This window comes from Haemorhous mexicanus, chromosome 1 (genome assembly GCF_027477595.1).
Source record: "Haemorhous mexicanus isolate bHaeMex1 chromosome 1, bHaeMex1.pri, whole genome shotgun sequence".
Taxonomy (NCBI): Eukaryota; Metazoa; Chordata; class Aves; order Passeriformes; family Fringillidae; genus Haemorhous; species Haemorhous mexicanus.
The window spans coordinates 133,090,398-133,109,017 of NC_082341.1; the positions used below are offsets into that span (position 1 = coordinate 133,090,398).

General features: G+C 41.3%; 1 protein-coding gene across 1 annotated transcript in view; it reads left to right on the forward strand.

The window, feature by feature from the left end:
- Positions 1 to 136: 136 nt before the first annotated feature.
- NECAB1 (N-terminal EF-hand calcium binding protein 1) overlaps positions 137 to 18,620 on the forward strand; it is a 53,957-nt gene continuing 35,473 nt past the window's right edge. Inside the window, 3 exon segments of the mRNA XM_059845895.1 lie at positions 137 to 537; positions 3,835 to 3,911; positions 13,672 to 13,780. Coding sequence (XP_059701878.1) covers positions 137 to 537; positions 3,835 to 3,911; positions 13,672 to 13,780 — 587 coding nt within the window.

Consider the following 18,620-nt stretch of genomic DNA (forward strand, 5'->3'; position numbering starts at 1 on the left):
TATATTCTATTCAAGCATCATCTAATTATCAAGCCCGAGCGCTGTTGCGGAGCGCAGCTGCCGGCGGTGCCCGCAGCGCGGTGTGGAACACAGAGCCGCCCGTCCCCCCCTGCACTGCCGGGACTTCATCTTCGGAATGGGCTCTCGTGGCTTTCCTGAGAAAGACCTCCCTAAACCGACTGTGCTGAAGGGGCAGGCAGCCAAATCGACCGTGCAGACGGGGCCTGACCGACCGCAAGACCCAAGTTTCCTTCATGGAGCCAACGCAAGTGTGGCCAGAGCCCGTCCTAGGGATGCAACAGGACGTGTGCCCCGCACGGCTCCTGCCCTCGCTGGGGCGGGTTCCCGGGGCCGGGCGGGGCGGGTGGGCGGCTCGGCCCCGCCGGGACCCGGGCCCGGCCCCGGGCGGGCTCCGCGGGCGCTGCGGCGGCTGAGGCGGGCGGATGGCGGCGGAGCGGGGAGCGGGGCTGCGCATCTTCCGCGATGTGAGTACGGCACGGAAGGCATCCTTCGCTCGGGGCACCTGCGAGTGTTCGAGTGTTTGGGGAGGGGGCACCTGGTTTGCCGTTTTGCCTTTTTCTCTTGACTTTTTTTTTCTCTTTTTTTTTCTCCCCACCTGCCCCCTTGTATTTATTTTACTTTCTTTTTATTTTTTTTTTCTTGCTCTGTTACCTCCTCCCTCGGTGGAAGCAGGTGAAGCCCAGTGAGACAGCGAATCTTCCCCCTTTCCCTTTCCCTTTCCCTTTCCCTTTCCCTTTCCCTTTCCCTTTCCCTTTCCCATTCCCCTTCCCCTTTCCCCTTCCCCTTTTGCATCTAATGGCTGTATGTGTGAGGAGAGCAGGTTAGTGTTTGGGGGTGGCTAGAAGAGGTTCTGTCACCATTCTAAATAAGTAAAAATAGTCTAAACAGTTACTTTCTAAATAAGTTGCTTCATATTTTCTTGTTTTTATTGGGACGGGGGTGGGGGGGAGGGAGGCGCTTTTCACTAGTTTCTCATCCTATAAAAGTTTTTTGGGTTTTTTTCACTAACCATGCAGGTTCTTCCCATCCCTTTAGACTCTGATGAATTTGAGGTGCCCAAGATCAATGTGCAGAGAATCCTGAGCCCCTCAGCCCTTTGAGGGTGAGCCCAGGGAGATGCCCTGATGACATCTGGCCACGCAGCCTCTGAGAGGTGTTGTGTTAGGCTGTCACCAAGGGCTCAGCATCTTGCAAGGTGAAGCTGTAAAGTTTTTTTTGTCTAAATTTGTGCAGCACAGAGCTTTTCTTTGTTCCAAGGCAAACCCTGGTAAAAGACAAACTCCCACCCAAAGATCTTCAAAGTATCCCCTGGCCTTGGTGAGACCTACAAATCTTGAGACCAACTCTACCACCAACTCTGATCTGCTTCAGACCAGCTCTTGTATTGGTGTTATTCCACAATATCAGCTGAAAATAGCTGATAGCATAGCCTGTATTAAAGGACTCTTTATCTAGATGTTTTCTCTCATATGCCCACTTCAACTTCCCCAGCCTTTCCCCAAATTATTTCAAGCAAACCTCATCTGCTCATCTCCTGATATCTCTAGCCTCCATTAAAAATTGTTTAAATAAGACTTATTATTGACTTTTCAATTCAATTCAATTTTCATTTCAATTCAAGTATATATTGAAAATGCAGGGTGTTTTGATTTTTTTTTTTTTTTCCTCAGAGATACCACTTGTAACGGAAATGGGAGAATTACAGTTATACATCACAAGTACAGAAGAGAAATCTAAGTTGCCAGGAAAGAGTTAAAAAACATTAAATTCAGCCAACTCCCCAATTTAACTCAGCACACTGTGTTAGGAAATTGCACATGGTCAGATTATCTTAAAAACTGAAAATTTTTGGTTTCACTAAAGTAGAAAAGATAATTCAAAATAAAATTATTTGTTTCATTTACAGCATTTTCTTAAGCAGTGTCAGGTTTGTATTTATAGGCAAGCAGATACCTTTGACAAGCCCACAAATAGGAGCAGGCTGTTTCTGTGATTTTCTTCTTATATCTGGAGAAAAACCTTAGATCCAAGCCATGCCTGCTTCAAAGCAGGGACTGGACCCTGGGGGCCCTTCCTGCTGTGGGAGTACATTCATGTCACAGATATTTTAGATATTGGGGGTGTGTAGGTGAGTGATTACTCCTCAGTGAAGTACCCCACTTATATAAACACATTTAAATTAGACCAGGCAGCAAGAGGTTTGTTGTGAGGCTGCACAGAAAGGGCAGGCACTGAGGTCCTGATCCCCCTGGGGAATAGAATTATAGAATCATAAAATGGCGTGGGTTGGAAAGGATCTTAAAAATCATCCTGTTCTAAACCCCTGCCATTGGCAGGGACACCTTCCACTAGACCAGGTTGCTCAGAGCTTCATCCAGCCTGGCCTTGAACTCTGCCATCCACAAACTCCCTGGGCCACCTGTGCTAGTGCCTCAGCACCCATACAGTAAAGATTTTTTTCCTAACATCTAATCTAAACCTATTCTCTTTCAGTTTGAAATCATTCCACATTGTCCTGTCACTAAATGTTCTTATAAATAATCTCTCTCCAGAGAGAGAGGGCTGATGACAGTGATGTATGACTGCTAAAACAACCTCTTCTGTGGTCTTCTGTATAACTGCCTCTCAAGTGTCTAAAGGATTTTAATACTTCCTTAAGGTTGGGGGCAGGGGGTTAATTAATTACAACAAATTAATAGAAACTTTAAATAATAATTATAAAAATAATAAATACATAAAATAATTAATTTAAAATCAATTTTTAAAATTACTTATGCAGAAACTTTTGCCACTCTTGACCCATGGTTATAGGACATTTCTACATTTCTACTTGATTGAAACTCCACTGCTACATCCTTTCCAAAGTCCAATCCTTATACTGAAAATTGAGTGTATAATTTATTTAGATAAATAGGGAGGGAAAATGTCATCTTACTAAGTATATTTCATATTTTATGTGCTGTAAATTTGATTCAGTGCAAAGTTCACCATCTGTGAAGTCCTGGATGTGGGTCACAACTCTGTTGGTTTCCCTGCCAACCCCACCCTACACAAAACAGTCACGAAGGTGCTCCAAGAGAGCTTGCCACTTGGATCCATCTTGTCTGGTTTCACTTCTAGGAGCAGAGCAGTCGTGGCATGTGCTGGAGAAGCTGTTTAGATGCTACTAACATTTTAATAAACCAAAGTATGTTTCCATTGCTGTCAGCTCTCAAAAATATATGTGCCCATTTTGAAACACTTCACTGATATTTGCTGCAGCAATAGAAACTACATTTGGAAGATTTGCTTTCTTGCCTTGCCTTCACTTGTGGCAGCATTTCCTGGATGATTCCCCATTGCAGTGACACCAAGTCTGATCCCTTTGTGCCCCCCAAATCCTCTTCTGACTTACCCCTTTGCTTCCTCCCACAAACCCACACAAACCATGAGCCTTTCTCACCATCTCAGATGCTCAGCACATCCTCCCAGCCATCACTCTTGCTCTGCTTCTTTAAGCCACTTCTCTCAAACCTGAATCCAGTATCATGGTAGCCATATGGTAACAGGTTTTGTGCCTGAAGATCATCCTTGTAATCCATAAACAAACTAGAAAGTAAAGCTGGTTCTTGTTATGGTCTTGGTTTTCAGTGCAAGGGAACAAGGGAGGAGTTACAAAAAGCAGTACTCTCAGGGAAGGATGAAGACACATTAAGAACTTTAAGATTTTATGCAGCTTTGTGAAAATGTGATGTAGACTATAAATATGTAAGAAGATACATTGTTATTAACCTAAGAGCCTAACAATGTTGTAAGAAGAACATTGTTATTAAGCCATACAAAAGAAAAAATTGACTCTCTTCTTTCTGTCTCTCTTTTTGTTTAGATATTAAGAAGATCAGACAAGAATGGTAAGATTTCTTGTATGTTTTGCCCCTTTCCTTTGGAAAAAATAATCCATCATTAATTCAGCATTTTAAGTCATGTTTTAAACATCCTAACAGAAAAAAGCAGACATCCCTCATGTCATTTTATGTTTCCTGCAGATTCAGTGCCATGTATTATGTCGTGATCTGATCTTCCCTTCTTTAAGGATGTATCTTATGCTTTCACAATTTGACATTTGTGTTTGATTTGCACTTTGGGTACATGCGGGTGTTTTCTAGTGACACTGACTCAAGAAGGTTTGAAGTACTTGCTAGAAGCTCCATCTTATCTTTTTAAAACCACCATAGGCTACATCCAGAAATCAACTTGGTTTTGTATTTGTTCAGTGTGTCAGTAGGAAGAATAAACACTTGAATCCAACTCACATATTTATAGCACAGAAGTCATAAGGTTTTTATTAACAAGAGAAGCAAGGAAGAGTGTCAAGCCTGCAGATCAGACAGGTTTAACCCTGACAAGTAATTCCCAGTCCAGTCAATCCTCAGAAAACAGATAGTGGGTGCATTCAATAAAGAGAAGGCAAATGGATACCATTGATAAAATCAGTGATAACTTACAAGGAAGAACTCTTGGACAGCAAGTGATTACTCTACACTTTGGTGGTATAACTGAGAATATTGAAGAACTATTTACTCTTGCTGAGACAGAAATCTCACCTCCACAGCCCACTTCTGTTTGCTATTCCTGCCCCAGCTCATGTGCAGCAACTGGCATTTCCCACAAGACCATGGTAGGCTCCTTCAGAGAGCTCAGGAGCCACAGATTCCATCTCTGTGAAAGTTTTTTGGTAGTGTTTTCTTTGTTATCTCCCTCAGTCAGCTTGCCAATGGTTTGCATGGGCAGCGATGGTGCAAGGTGAATTCCAAGGTGAGGGCTGGCGTGGGGAAGAGGACTCCATGACCTGCAGTGGTGCATCTCTAGCTTCATTTCCTGCCCACCACAGCAAAGCTCTGCTGGCATCCCCCTCAGACCCGCTCGTGGTGTTTGGAATAATGAGTGTGCATCTGCCCTGAAGATTGATGAGGGTCAGAGCACATGGTACAGAGGAGAACTCATCAGCCCCCTGGAGTCTAAAAGAAACCCTAGAGCTTTGTGTCCCTGCCCTGGACTCTGGGCTCGTGCTTTGGGTCCCAGCCCTGGTGGATCCTCAGAACTTTGGTGGCTAGGAGCACTTCAGTCCTCATTTGGGTTTCCCCACAGCTCATTACTACACATTGCTTTAAAAACAGGGGGAACAGCTCCCAATATCGGGGACAAACCTCCTTGTTCTAGAACAATGCAAAACCACATCAGCCCCAGAGATTTTGGTCACTGGTATTCCTACCTGTATAGGTTTCTTTACAACATATTATTGGCAGAAAAGTGGCTAAGTTCAGTCACTTCAGTTCTGTTAATTTAACTCCATGAACTTGAAATTATTTCAGCTTTTAGGCCTTAATTGTGTTTGTTCATTGCCCATGGGACATCCAGTTTGCTAATCTAGCAATGCACAGGCTTGTGCCACATTGATTGGGAAATTTGTTTCAAGGCTTTGGAGTTAAGTACATTTTCAGAAAGGTTATTGGATATGTGACCACTTACTGAAAATGCTCACACTGTTGTCACCATAAATTATTAGTTTTGGTTAATGACCAGTCTACTTACACTTTCAGTGTCACCTTTCTGTGCTACAGGAAATCAGCTATTGGCATTCAGTAACAAATACTACTTTACTGTCCATGACACAGCCCTGTAAATTCTCCCATATACTTTTAATAGATCCTTCTCTGCTGTATTCGTTCACTTAGTGAGATTAAAATACCTTCAGCAAAAATATCATCAAAAACTTTACTAGATTCCTTCTAGACAGCAAGGAAAAAAAATATTAAAAAAATTGATAGAGCTGATAAATAAGAGTATTGTATAAGCATTTTTACTATGAATTTTTTGGACTGTGGGACTTCAGCCTTCCACAGCAAGGAAAGACAAATATTCTTGCAAAGGCAGTATAAAATGAGAAATCAAAAGAGCCAAGAAATTCCACTGAACTGCCAGTACTCAAAAATGCTACAATAATTTATGGCATCTGTGTTCAGTTAAGAAAGTCCTTTAGCAAACAGCCACGTGAATGAAGTCATACACATGGCTTCTTTCTTTGCCAGCCCAGGTACATATATCATTCTGTTACTGTCCTATTTCTGGAAATATCAGCTATGCAGATATTCCATGAGAGGATCAGCTTCATAAACTCTATCTGTAGTTCTTATTTCATGGCTGTGCAGCTCTGCTTTTTGTGGAGCTAATCCATACATCTCCCATAAATGAGAAGGTCATATAATTTTTTTACAGGGAGAACAAGGTAGAGGGAAGGATTTTAAAAGAACTATATGGTTCATAATATTGACAGAAGCAATAGAAAATCCTGAGGGGGAAAAAAAGCAATTTCATAAAGGTGAGATGCTGCACATTGACCTTTTTGGAAAGGAGACATTTCAGGTCTGTATGTCAAAATGAAATTTTAGTCAGGTTTACTTTAGAGAACTCCATGTGCTCAAAGGAAAGTGTGTAGATTTCACACAGAACTAATTTGGAAAAAATTCCAGTGTTTGTTTAATTTCTTTTGCTGTTTAAAACAAAATCAAATTCATTAAATTCCTCCCGAAAAGTAAAATCTTGTCCCTAGCCTGGGAGGGAGTCAAGAAAAAATGGGAAACTGGAGCTAACAAATGCAATCTTTTCTAACCCACAAAAACCTTTGCTTCCTTCATCTCACAGGAGACAGTGGTTGTCTCACACACGTGTGAATGCAGCACCTGCATGTGCTTGTCTGCATGAGGTGTCTCTCTTATCCCCTGATATGCCAGGAGGGACGTGGGGCACCCCATTAGCCTTGCAGTGACCTGCAGTCAAGTGAAATGATGCCAGTTGTTGGTGAATGTCACCCAGGGGCCTCTTCTGGCCATGCAGCTGTGACATGTGCCCAATTAGAATTGCCTTCTGCCAGAATTCCCTCCTCTTAGCACAGGAATGGAATTTCAGATACAGACTAGATTGCAGAAGTCCAATCACAAACAGTCTGACTGTCAAAATAGATGGGAAAAAAAAATTATTGTTACTGAGAGTGCAACCCTTGATCTTACAAGAGTAACAAGGGGAAGGTGCCTTGACACTGATGGTTCAACACAGACCAAAGGCAAGGAGCACCACAAAATAACTAGAGAAAAGTGCCCTGCCTTTGCTGGCATTGTGGTGGGGGTCATTTCTCTTCCCATTCCTCTGGGGAAGAGGACCACTGCCTATGCCTTTTACCAGAGTTTGTCTGTCATCTCCAGCTCTGGATCTCCTCTGCTGCTCTGGAAACATGGCATGCTCTGGTGTTTGAGACTCCCCTTAGCACTTTTCAGTGTCCATCCACTCAAACCTGAAGGGAGTGATTCCTAGCCCTGTCCCCCAGGAAGAGTAGCTCTCAGCTGTCTCTCTCCTCCACAAAATTCAAATTGGTATTTGATTATGGCCATGTTCCAAACTTAACAGCTCCTTCCCCCAAGCTCTTGGATGCCTCTAAGCCCTAAGGATGGCAACTCTAATATGACAGGGTTGGAAAAGATGGTTTGTATATAGATGCTTTTATTGATTTGCAGATACAAATCAATAAAAGCATCTATTGCAAGACAGCTGTTAAGAAAAAGCACTGAGTAAAACTGTACCTCTAACATTCTTAAAGCTCCTAAGAGGAAGATATTTGAAAACATCATAGGTAATATCTGCTACAGAAGCAGACATTTTTGTAAAAACCCAGAAAGCCTGAACCATAAGGAACATGGTAAGCAGAATGCTTCAGGCAGTCAGGAATGACTGCAAACAAATGAGGGGAAATTTAAAAACTGACTAAACAAAAGAAGACTAAAGCTCCATAGATTGACAAACCTGAATATCAAACAACCAGCAGACTTGCAACAGAATCTTATTAATGTCAGAATCACTGCATTTATGTCTGGTTTAATTTTTTTTCTCTGACATATCAAACAAGAACTCACTGAAAGCTTCACCCCCCCCAAAAAAAAGGATATATTTTTTAAATGCATTTGAACTAGGATCTATAAAATGAAAAATAGTTAGATGAGACTATTTTTTGAATTCTGTCATATTCAGTAACCCTGATGTTCATGATACAGAGGAGGCACACAAGGCTTTTAAATGTAGACTTCTGAAACTGTATAAAATACTGTGATTATATATGCAGCATATTGATTACAATAATCTGAGGATTTCAGCCCAGCTCTAAAACCTTGCTAACATTGGCTTAACAAGAACTGTGAGTCATAAATAAAGGATTCCTTAAAATAAGGCAAGTGCGACAGTAGTGTCCTGTCCCTTTCACTGGTGTCAGTGATCAAAGGGATTGAGTCACAGATCATAGGCTTTTGAGTGACCAACAAGATTTCCAGAAAATGACCAAAATGCCTCTGAAGTGCACCTGTTATGATCATCAGGAGGAAATCTTGCAATGCCCACTCCAGAATCAGCTTTGCAGAGATCAGAATAGGTGTTTTCTTATTCATTATTTATTGACAGTGCCATTTCAGAATAAACACTCACTTTTCAGGTGAGTCTTCTACCATCTGTGTCAGCTCATGTGTCTGTAGGTGAGCTCTGGCAAGGGGAAAGCTGCCTCACTGCAGCCGTTCTCAGACTGTGACTTCTCAGTGTCTCTAGCTTGTTTACCAGAGTGCTAGTATATTCCGTGCCTGAGGATTAAGGGAATATGCCTCTGAGAGGCAGAGAAAGCACCTTGGGAAAGGGATCTCTGGAATCTTCCCTAAGGTGAACTGTCAAAATTGGCCTGCAGGCTCTCAAGATTGCCACTTAGTGGGTTAAACTTTTTTCCAAGAAAAGTTTTGGAGTTATACCAAAGCAAAGAATGCCAAGTCCTTGATTTCAGCATTTTTTATCTAGGCCAGTATCTCCTAACCTGTGGCTATAACATCTCATGAGGTCTTTAGTTAGCCCAGAGACTGCCACAGATCTCTGCTCAGTGGCAGCTGCATCAGTGCACAGGCTCTCCCCTCCATGTGGTCTGGCCAGAGAGGTCACAGCATGACAGGGTGACCCATCTCTTGTGTGACCTCCCCAGAGAGAAACAGCAATGTGCAGGAGTCCCTTGGGGACGCTCGATGCACCATGACACCCAGAAGAGCCAGGTCTGAGTGGCCCAAAGTGGCCATGTTTGAGCTACAGATTTACTGAATGACTTTGCAGGGCACATTTTCCAAACAGAAGCCAGAGGACAGAAATTCTCTGAACTGTAGCATCACTGATTTAAGCTCCCAGGTTACTCAGTGAATGGATTAGTATGGCAAAACCCTTGCAGTACATCCCATGAACTCTCACCATGTTGCTCTTTGCTTCCTGACCATCTGGATCCACTGCAGACATTATCCTGCATCCTTTTCCAGAACCCAGGCTCAACCTGGGATTCCCCATCAATCCCCCTGGGTCCTTCAAGTGCTGCCGGGCTGGACTCTGTGCTACAGATCCCAAAACACATTTCTGTAGAAATAAGCTAAACCCTCACCCTGTTAGCCTTGGAATCACTTGGTTACTTGTGTGTAGCTTTTCCAGCATAACAGATGGAATAATGGCTCTAAATACTTATTTCTGATTTTATCAACATACAATACAGATCAGCGTCAGTAAAAACTCAGTGCGTTTGCCCAGACTCTTTAAATCTTCATCTATGTCTGTGCTTTTTCTGATCCAGCCCCTTATGACTGAGACCTAGTGGATATTCTTAGAATGTATTAATAGAATGATGCTCTCCTTGGCACACTGAAATTTGTTATTTTGGCAGATCTTTCTTGGTCTGATTCCAGCCTGTGTGCCATATGCCAATAAACCACGTGGGTTTCATCTTTTTGCATCTGGTTCAGTCCATCTATGTCTGTTGTGGTGTGCCCCCCTACACTGCCTTGTTTTCTCTGGGCAAAGGGCAATATCTTAGAGCACTCAAGTAATCTGTTCCAAACCTTTTACAGCAAGTATGGACTGTCAGTGTCTTCCAAAGGACAGGTCCCCAGGAGCCGGTGAGCTGGGAGGAGGACCCACGTTCACACTGCCTTCCCAGTGTGTTTGCTTCAGCCACGCAGGCGGCTGTGGCTCACGTGAAACACTTGAAGGCTTTAGGTTCTAAAAAGGCAGATGGATTCAAAAATCCATAAAGGGCTGTCACAACACCCACAAGAGAAACTGAGCTCCCACTGAGAATTGTGAGGGCCTGCATGGGCCTGTGTTTTGGCCCTTGGCTTTCCCATGGCAGAAGTGACTTTGAGCGCTTTGAGTCATTTCTTAGTCCCTGTTGTACCTTCTTGGTGAATAAATACTTTCTGCCACAGGGAGATTTTCCATTTATTAATATAATTTGTTGTTATCTCTTCTTCCTTTGCTACTTGTTGGCCTACAGGGGCAGAGATCTGTTCTTATTGATCTGTGCTTATAAACAACCTCACTGCCCTGGTAGTGGGCATGCTGCCAGCCTGGAAGCAGGTTTGGTGTGGCCATAGCTCTCTTCACAGAGAGCAGCAGGCACAATTTCCCAAGGATTTTTCCTGGGAAGGCAGTGAGAAGCACAGAGAGAAGAAGAGGAAACAATTCTTATGTTTACTCACTGCTCCTGTTGTTTTGCACATGTGGAATGTGTTATGGAGATTGTTTACCCAAAGTAATTTGGTTATTGGACACCGGTGAAGGTTGTTTTGATTCCTTGGCCAATTGGATCAAAGCTGTGTCCTGGCTGTCTCAGGCAGGCACAAGTTTTTCTGTAGTATAGTATAGTATAGTATAGTATAGTATAGTATAGTATAGCATAGTATAGTATAGTATAGTATCTCTTTAGTATAGTTTTAATATAGTATTAGTGTAATATAGTATAGTTTTAATAAAGCAATTGTTCAGCATTCTGAATCATGGAGTCAGAGCACATTATTCCCAGCGTCAGGGGCTCCCTAACAATAGATTTGGCACTGTCTGATTGGGCCAAGACAGCTCTGAGGGCTCAACTATCCAAATCACATCCTCCTAACGTGAACCCCAGGATGAGCTTTAGCCAAGAGTAGTTTTCCCCTCTGATTGCCAATGTGGCTTTTCCAAGTGACATAAGCCCTAGGGCTGCTGTTCAGCCATATGAGCTCCATCTGATGTGGATCCTGCTATGAAAAGACAGATTTTTAAACTGCTTAGGAAGGCTCACAATCCTAACAGGATGCCCAGAATAGGGGACAGTGGAAGTGTTTTAGTTGTCCCTCAGCATTTGCTGGCATCTCTGTGAGACATCCTTCTTCTCTACATCACTGCAACTTCCTTCACCTGCTGTAGTCTCACTATCTTTGTGCACACGGGCTTCAAATACGTCTGTGCCCTTGTCCATTATTCTTTCAATACCTTTTAGCTCACTGAAATCACCTTTCAGCTCAGAGACTGTGTGTGATTTTCCTCTGTCAGATATGCTGTTCTCTACTGAAGGCATCAGCTTTCTAAAGAATATCCCGAAGATAATGTTAGCATTTCTGCAGCAGACTGCCTGGAGGATATCCCTTGAGCATATTTTACACAGAAAAACATCTACTCAATAGACAGGTGAATTTTACTGAATTCAATGTGAGAATGCAATTGTAACCTGGAGGAAGGCTCCTGTAAACCACTTTGTGAATCTGTTTCTAAATTTGCAAGTGCAACATGGGGAAATTAATTTTATTGTTTAAATTTTCATTTTATTTACTTGTCTGCCAGTTGGGAGACAAAGGAGAACAGGTGACTATGCCTGTTTATGAAGAAGCCCTTCTTTTGAAAGATGTCAGAGAAGACAGACAAAAGCAAGCAGGTCTTGCAAAACAGCTTCTTAAATATCATTGCCAAGGCAAATACAGCTGAAGGTTGATTTCCCTGATGGATGCAGAGCTTCAGAGAAGTTTATTTCATTACTCATCCTTCCCTGTCACTTTGCCAGTGGCAAGGATTGAAGAATCTCTAATAGAGGTTTCTACTCTCAGCACTTAAACCAGATAGCATTAATCTGGGCACTCCAAGGGCGCTGAGGTGTGCCCAGGGCAGTGGTGCTGAGGACACATGACACAGCCTTTAAAATAAAAACTATTCTTGACACTTGGAGGGGGGGGGAACCAAACTGTCTAGGCAAATGCACCTTCAGTTTAACAGCACAGGGAGCACTTGTTCAGCATTGGGTCTGAGCTTCATCTGAGCACTGAGGAAGCACAAGGATGCCCACTGGCAGTGAAGCCTCCCCAGCTGCTCTGGCATAACAGTTACACAAAATCAGAGAAATGCCCTGGATAATCAGAGATTTTTTTTAGTAAAAGTAACTCTATGAAGTCTGTAAGTACCAAACAGGTTTAAAAGTCCTTGTGTTTTGCCAGAAACAATCTCAGTGATTTGTCACTCAATGTCAATAACATTCAGAATGTTATTAAGAATAAACAGCAATGAACCAAAAGGCAATGTCTGCTCTTGGATGACAAAAAATTAAAGAAAATAGCTAAAGTACCCAGTCTGATGGTGGATCAGTGATTTTCTGGATTGAGATAAAGCCGATGATCCCGAAGGACTGAAACAGACTTGTTTAGTATCTTGTGTCATACCCCAGGCTGTTCTGTGGGTAAACTCACATGTTTATCTCAGTAAAGTTGCCAGAAGTCACTGGGTATTCTCAGTCACAAGTATTCTTGAGCATGTGTATAACTTGCATGCAAATCAGCCTTCCCAGCAAAGGATGAAGCTGCAGAGGTAGTTTGATTAAGCAATTGATTGTATCTGTAAGTGCCAAAGGAAGCATATCTGTGAGAATACTCAGCTCAACACACTCAATATTTGATATTCCTTCTCTGTAACCAGAGTCAAATGGCAAATATATTTAGATTCTCAGCTAGGTAATCATTGCAGTTTTGTGCCGTCTTGGTTTCTGGCTCTTGAAGATCTTGACATTTTATTTTGATTATCTAATGATGATCCTCTCCAGCTACACTGTGTCTTTTCATATTAAACATTTCAAAATAGTTTTCTTGAAGCAGACGTTTAATTTGTACAATTTTGAAACCTCTTCACAATATCTGAAGCTCTATATTCCAGACAAATTATAAAATATTAGAAAGTAAAAGAAGAAAGAAACTTCTCAGCTCTGCTATACAAATCTGTCTGCTGTAGTACAGCATGTAGTGACAGGAATTAGATACTCCCTTTATAATAGATTCTTCACCACTATAAAATTAAATCACAATACACTATAGATTATTCTGATGCTTAGAACATCTTAGTCTTATCTTCTACAGTTTGTTTGGTTTTGGATTATTTTTTTGTTTTGTGCCCTATGAGGGATTCAGTATGTTACTGAGGGAAAGAAAGAAACATGTGAACTTACATTTAGTGCTATCCAAAAAAAGTTGTGAAGTGTTAGGCTATAAAACATTCTTTATGCTTCATGCAAAGGCTCAATCAATTTAGATAAATTATTACTTAAGTACAATTTAATCTTTCAGGTTTCTTCCAAATAACAGGAAAAGGTGAATCTTTTTTTGACTTTGTTTGCTGATTATCACCCTTGCATTTAAAATGTAAAGTTTCTACATTTAAGCTAAAGGCCTAGAGGTTTTTAATACTTTCCTCTTCTACTGCAGGAATTAAACAAGAAAAAACATGAATGAAATTGAGTCAGTTTCCTTTTCTTCGTTGTTTCAGATGATGGAAAACTGTCCTTTGATGAATTCAAAGCTTATTTTGCTGATGGAGTTCTGAGTGGAGAAGAGCTGCATGAGCTTTTTCGCACCATTGATACACACAATACTGAGTGAGTGCCCCCTTCTTACAATTCCAGTGCCACTTTCTGTACCTGCAAAGGGAAAACAGACCTCAGGCTGATTATAGGAAACAAGTTTATGTAGAAAGCTGCTTGAAGGAAGCCAGGCTGTGTCATATGGCTATAAACTGTATAAGTGAAGAGTTTTGAAAACTTGTTGAAATATTTGCATATTTCAATAGATGTGATTTGGGTACTGAGAACACAGGGTGGAAATTGGATGCTTTCTGCATTCCCCCACCATGGAAAGAAAAGGAGCTGGGGCCTCCTTCAGGCTTAGTTGTGAATTCCTCAATTCTCAGTTCCACTGAGTCATACTGAGATGAATACCTGGAGCAGATATTGAGAAGGAAATAAAATAAATGAAGCAATTATATATAGTAAAGAGTTGAAAAAGCCATCTTGTCTGGTGGCATAGTACTTGTGCTGGTGTGGTCCCTTGGGATATTCCCATTATGGTTGGGTTTAACAAGGCTGCAGGGAAATAAGATGACAGGAACTTCATGAAGTTCAGCAAGGAGAAATGCAAAGTCCAAAAAAGTGCAAAGAAGCAAGCCCCAGCTTTTGTGGGAAATGGAATCAAATTGAATGTAGTAGAATTCACAAGATTTTAGAGTTTTTGCCAAAATAGTGTCCTGAAGTAAGCAGAAGAAATGGTACTTGATCTGTTGGACTTGGCGGGGAATAAAATATACTACAGGACTTATAAGGTGATTAAGGGATGGGGTGATGGACACAGGGAGGGGGAGTCACCACCCTGGAGGCATCTGGGGGATTTGGCAGTGCTGGGTTAACAGTTGGACTCAATGGTTTTAGAGATCTGTTCTAACCCAAACAACTCTATGATTCTATGGTTCTATGCACCATTATATGCTGGGGCCCACTCAGCTGCAAAACTGCTTGGCAGAAAAGGATATTGGGTGGACACCAAGTTGAAAATGAGCTAACAACGGGCCCTTATGGCCAAGAAGGTCAATGAATGGCATGAATGACCCAGAGTCAAAAACCCATTTCAGAGCCAGACTCATTCACACAGCTTTGAACTTCCTCATATGTACCACATACCTGTGTAAGTGGTTACATTTTACCATAATTCCATTTGTCTGCAAGCATCCTGATAAAGGCAGAAATTCTTGATACTAAGCAAGATTTCTAAGAAAAAATAGAGATGTTCTACATCTATTTTTCCTTCCTTTTTCTTTGTAAATATTTTTAAATTGATGAAGTATTATTACTATTATTATTATTATTGTTATTATTATTATTATTATACCATTTTATCCTTAACAGAAAATAGATAAATGTGAAAAATATGTAGAAAAGTGAGGAAAAAATTATGCTTTTCCTCCTGGTAGACAGGCAAACCTGAAGAATTGGTGTGTTGAATGCTGCTGCTATTAACTGAAAATAGGTAATTAAACTGTCATAGCAACCATCTGAGAAAGAGATCATTCTTACTGTCCAGAAAAAGCCTGGCAAAAATCCGGGCACAAAATTCGCAGAGTACATGCTGTGAAGAGTTCAGTTTTCATGTATTTCAGGGAATGGAGCAGGTGGAATATTAAGACAAGTTACTAAATTACCTTCCTAAACCAGAAAAAGGGTGCTCTGTATTGATGGATTAACATTGTTACAGGAGGAGGAGGAGAACCTAGATATGCAGAAGAAAATGTTCTTGAAACTTTGATTTAAAACAGCAACAAGAAGATCTTGAGTGTTTTTTTCATGGAGTCTTTAACTGATAAAAGGCTTTAGGGTGACTTTGCAGCTGAAAAGTATTATATCAGGCTTGATATATACCAGGGGCAAATATATTTTAAAAGCTCTCCCCTAGCCCTTTGTAAGCTTTTGAGAAGCCTGTCAGCAAGATGTCACAGGCCAAATATCAGATGGATACAGCAAAGAGAGACAGCTTGGCCAGTATAATATAATTTCCATGTTAACATAGCTTTCAAAAAAAAAATCACATGGAGCAAATATAATGAAGCAAAAACTTTACTCACTGGCATTTCCTGAAAAGGGCAAGTTATGGTAAAATGTCTCAAATTAACGAGCTGGCTAAGAAAAGTAGCAAAATGTTCATTGAACCTTGGGAAGTGTTTTAGTGTAAGCATTAGGAGAATCATGTGCATATCAAACAATCCCCAAACCACCTATTTTAAGATATTTTCACTTCCAAACTATCCAAGGGAATAAATTAAAATTATGCAACTCAGAAGTATTTTATGGCTGGTTTTCAGGAGGGGAGGGCAAATAATTCTGCTCAGTTTTGTAGCTTGTGGGAGGAGATTTGCACAGATTATTTTGTCCCTCTTACCCAGTTAAAATGCAGACACTGTCAAACTCTGGGCAAATCTTTTATCTTCTCTCTGCTTCACTTCACTATTTACAAATTGCAGACTGTAGCTCCCTATCCCAGGAATATTTCATAAGTGTGGTGATTATGCAGTGATTTACACTACACGTAAATGCCTAGGACAGATGTCTGGGGCAGCATGTCATCATCCCTTTGTTCATTTCTTGGAGTATCTCAAGATTTTGTAACCATCTTGTCACAAGAGCAGACTTTGGGCTGTTTCCAGCTACGTTAAATCCTTTAGCTCTCCCAGCATTCAAACCTTCACTGTCTGTGTGCACAAGTCTTTGTACTTTAAAGCCTGAAGATGAAAAAGGAGACATGGCCTTGGGGTGGTAGCTATGGACCACAAACTCAGGTAATTTGAATTCCCTTCTCAGCTATGCTGCAGCAATTTTCCAATGAAAGATTCAAAGCATGAATGACTTACACTGGCTGAACACTTCTAAGGGAACTAAATTAAGCAGGTATTAAACCCCACTATTACACAGGCCCTAATGTCGGTCTGGTTGAAGTGAGATTTAGATTATTAACTTTTAAAAAGATCAATCCAAGCTAACACAACACGCTTGTCACAAAGCAGATAGGCTGTGGAAGACTGCTGAAATGAGTAATTACCATTTCCAATGTGATAGCAGGGAAAATAACAGAGAATTTAACTTCCCAGTAATTCAGGTTGTGTCTGCCTGACTGACTAGGATCTCTGCACCTTGGTATTTGAAGCAGTCAGGTGTTCTCTTTTTACAGAGTAAAAGAAGAGTCAATTAGTGCCTAATCAGCAGGAAAAACAGAGATGAGCAAGAATTAGTTACTGCCACACCAAGTTTCCAAGACATGGGCTGAATAGCAGTTTATTATGACAGGATCAATTTAAATGTACTTTTTTTTTTAGACCTTAAAGTACAGGTTATTCATTCAGGGCAGATCATTGCTTTTACTGAAAATTTGCATTAGCTGAGGGTATTTCCTCAGTGCATAATTTGGACAAATATTCTGCAGTTTATGCAGGTACTTCCATGGATGCTAATTTTCTTTCTCTTTAAAAATATCTACCTGGCCTTTTTATAACATTTGAAATATTAAATAAATACCATTAAAGACACAGTGAACAAATTGATTGCCTAAATTTTTTAGCTTCTTTTTTCCTTTGGACACAGCCAGAAACAAATGCATAAGACAAGCAAATTAGCTGAAGTAGCCTATCCATGCAAAAAGGAAATTTTTTTTCCATCTTTTAGTACTGCTATGATATTTTACCTTTCAGGAAGGTAATTGGTGATTAGTGATTTACCTTTCTTGAAGGTGATTAGGCCATACAATGAGCATTCCTGACATGTAATTACAAGGTGACTGTTTTAGGGGGGTAGCAGTTAAACATTCTTCTGTAAGTGCAATTTCCAGTATTGTCATTACTTCAGAGTGAAGCTAAAAGCCAATTAGGCATTTGACTGCCACTGAGAGTCACTTCTATTTGTTCTTTCCAGGATCTCATTAAATCTTTGGGCAATCACCTACCATTAAATGGTATAAGTCAGCACCTGTGGAAGGTCCACACTCAGATGCCCTCACAGTGCCAGTGGAAGGAAAGGCTTTGCATTCATTGCTGCAGAAGGGATCAGGTCGAGGCTGCTACAGCCACATCTCCAGGTTCTTGTTTCCTAGCATGCATTTCCTTCTGCTGCAGTGTCTTGTATTTAAAGACCCATTAAAAAGCCCCCAACCAATCAAATACAGACAGGAAATCAAGAGCTTTGGCTTCAGCTTCAGCCTGGAGTTTGTACAGTGATTCTCCTCCCCTTTCTCATAATTGTTTTGCAGGTAGCCCCAATACAAACTCACTCTAAGCATCTGGGCAGCATCTTAGGCTCTTCTTAAGTTATCAGGAAGCCAAGGTAGATCCCCACAGTTTCTTGAGTAGGAGCCAGGCCCCCAGAGTAAGAGTTAGACCAACATGAGTGCATATCTGTGAGCAGGGAAGGGACAAGAGGAAGAGTTTATCTTTCTGTCCTGATTTGACATACATTTGACCTGTTACACATCTCTAATGTCAGTTTGGACCTTGGTCGGTGCTTGTCCTAACACTCCAAATAATCTCAATGCACTCTATTTGAAATCTGAGTTAACCTTTCTGGAGGTTTGTGAGGGTGAAGGAAACCCAGTGTGGTTCCTCACCCCTCTCTCCTCCCCCAGTCTGAGCTCAGTGCTCAGTGAGGCTCTGCAGGGCTGATGGGAAGGCTGTTGGAGCAAATATGAGTGCTGCAAAGGCACCAGAAGACTTTCTTTGTGCTGACAAGGAGGGTCATGGACGACATAGTCTGCAGGTTGTAGTAATTTTGGAGCTGAAGTAATTTTAGAGCTGAAGACCCACATACTCTGCTGTCTCAGAGCATAACTGAATGCGAAACATCCTTTGTGTAAAACAGTGTTGAAGCACAGTTGAGGAAGCTCTGCAGAAATACAGCTGGTTTGTTTATA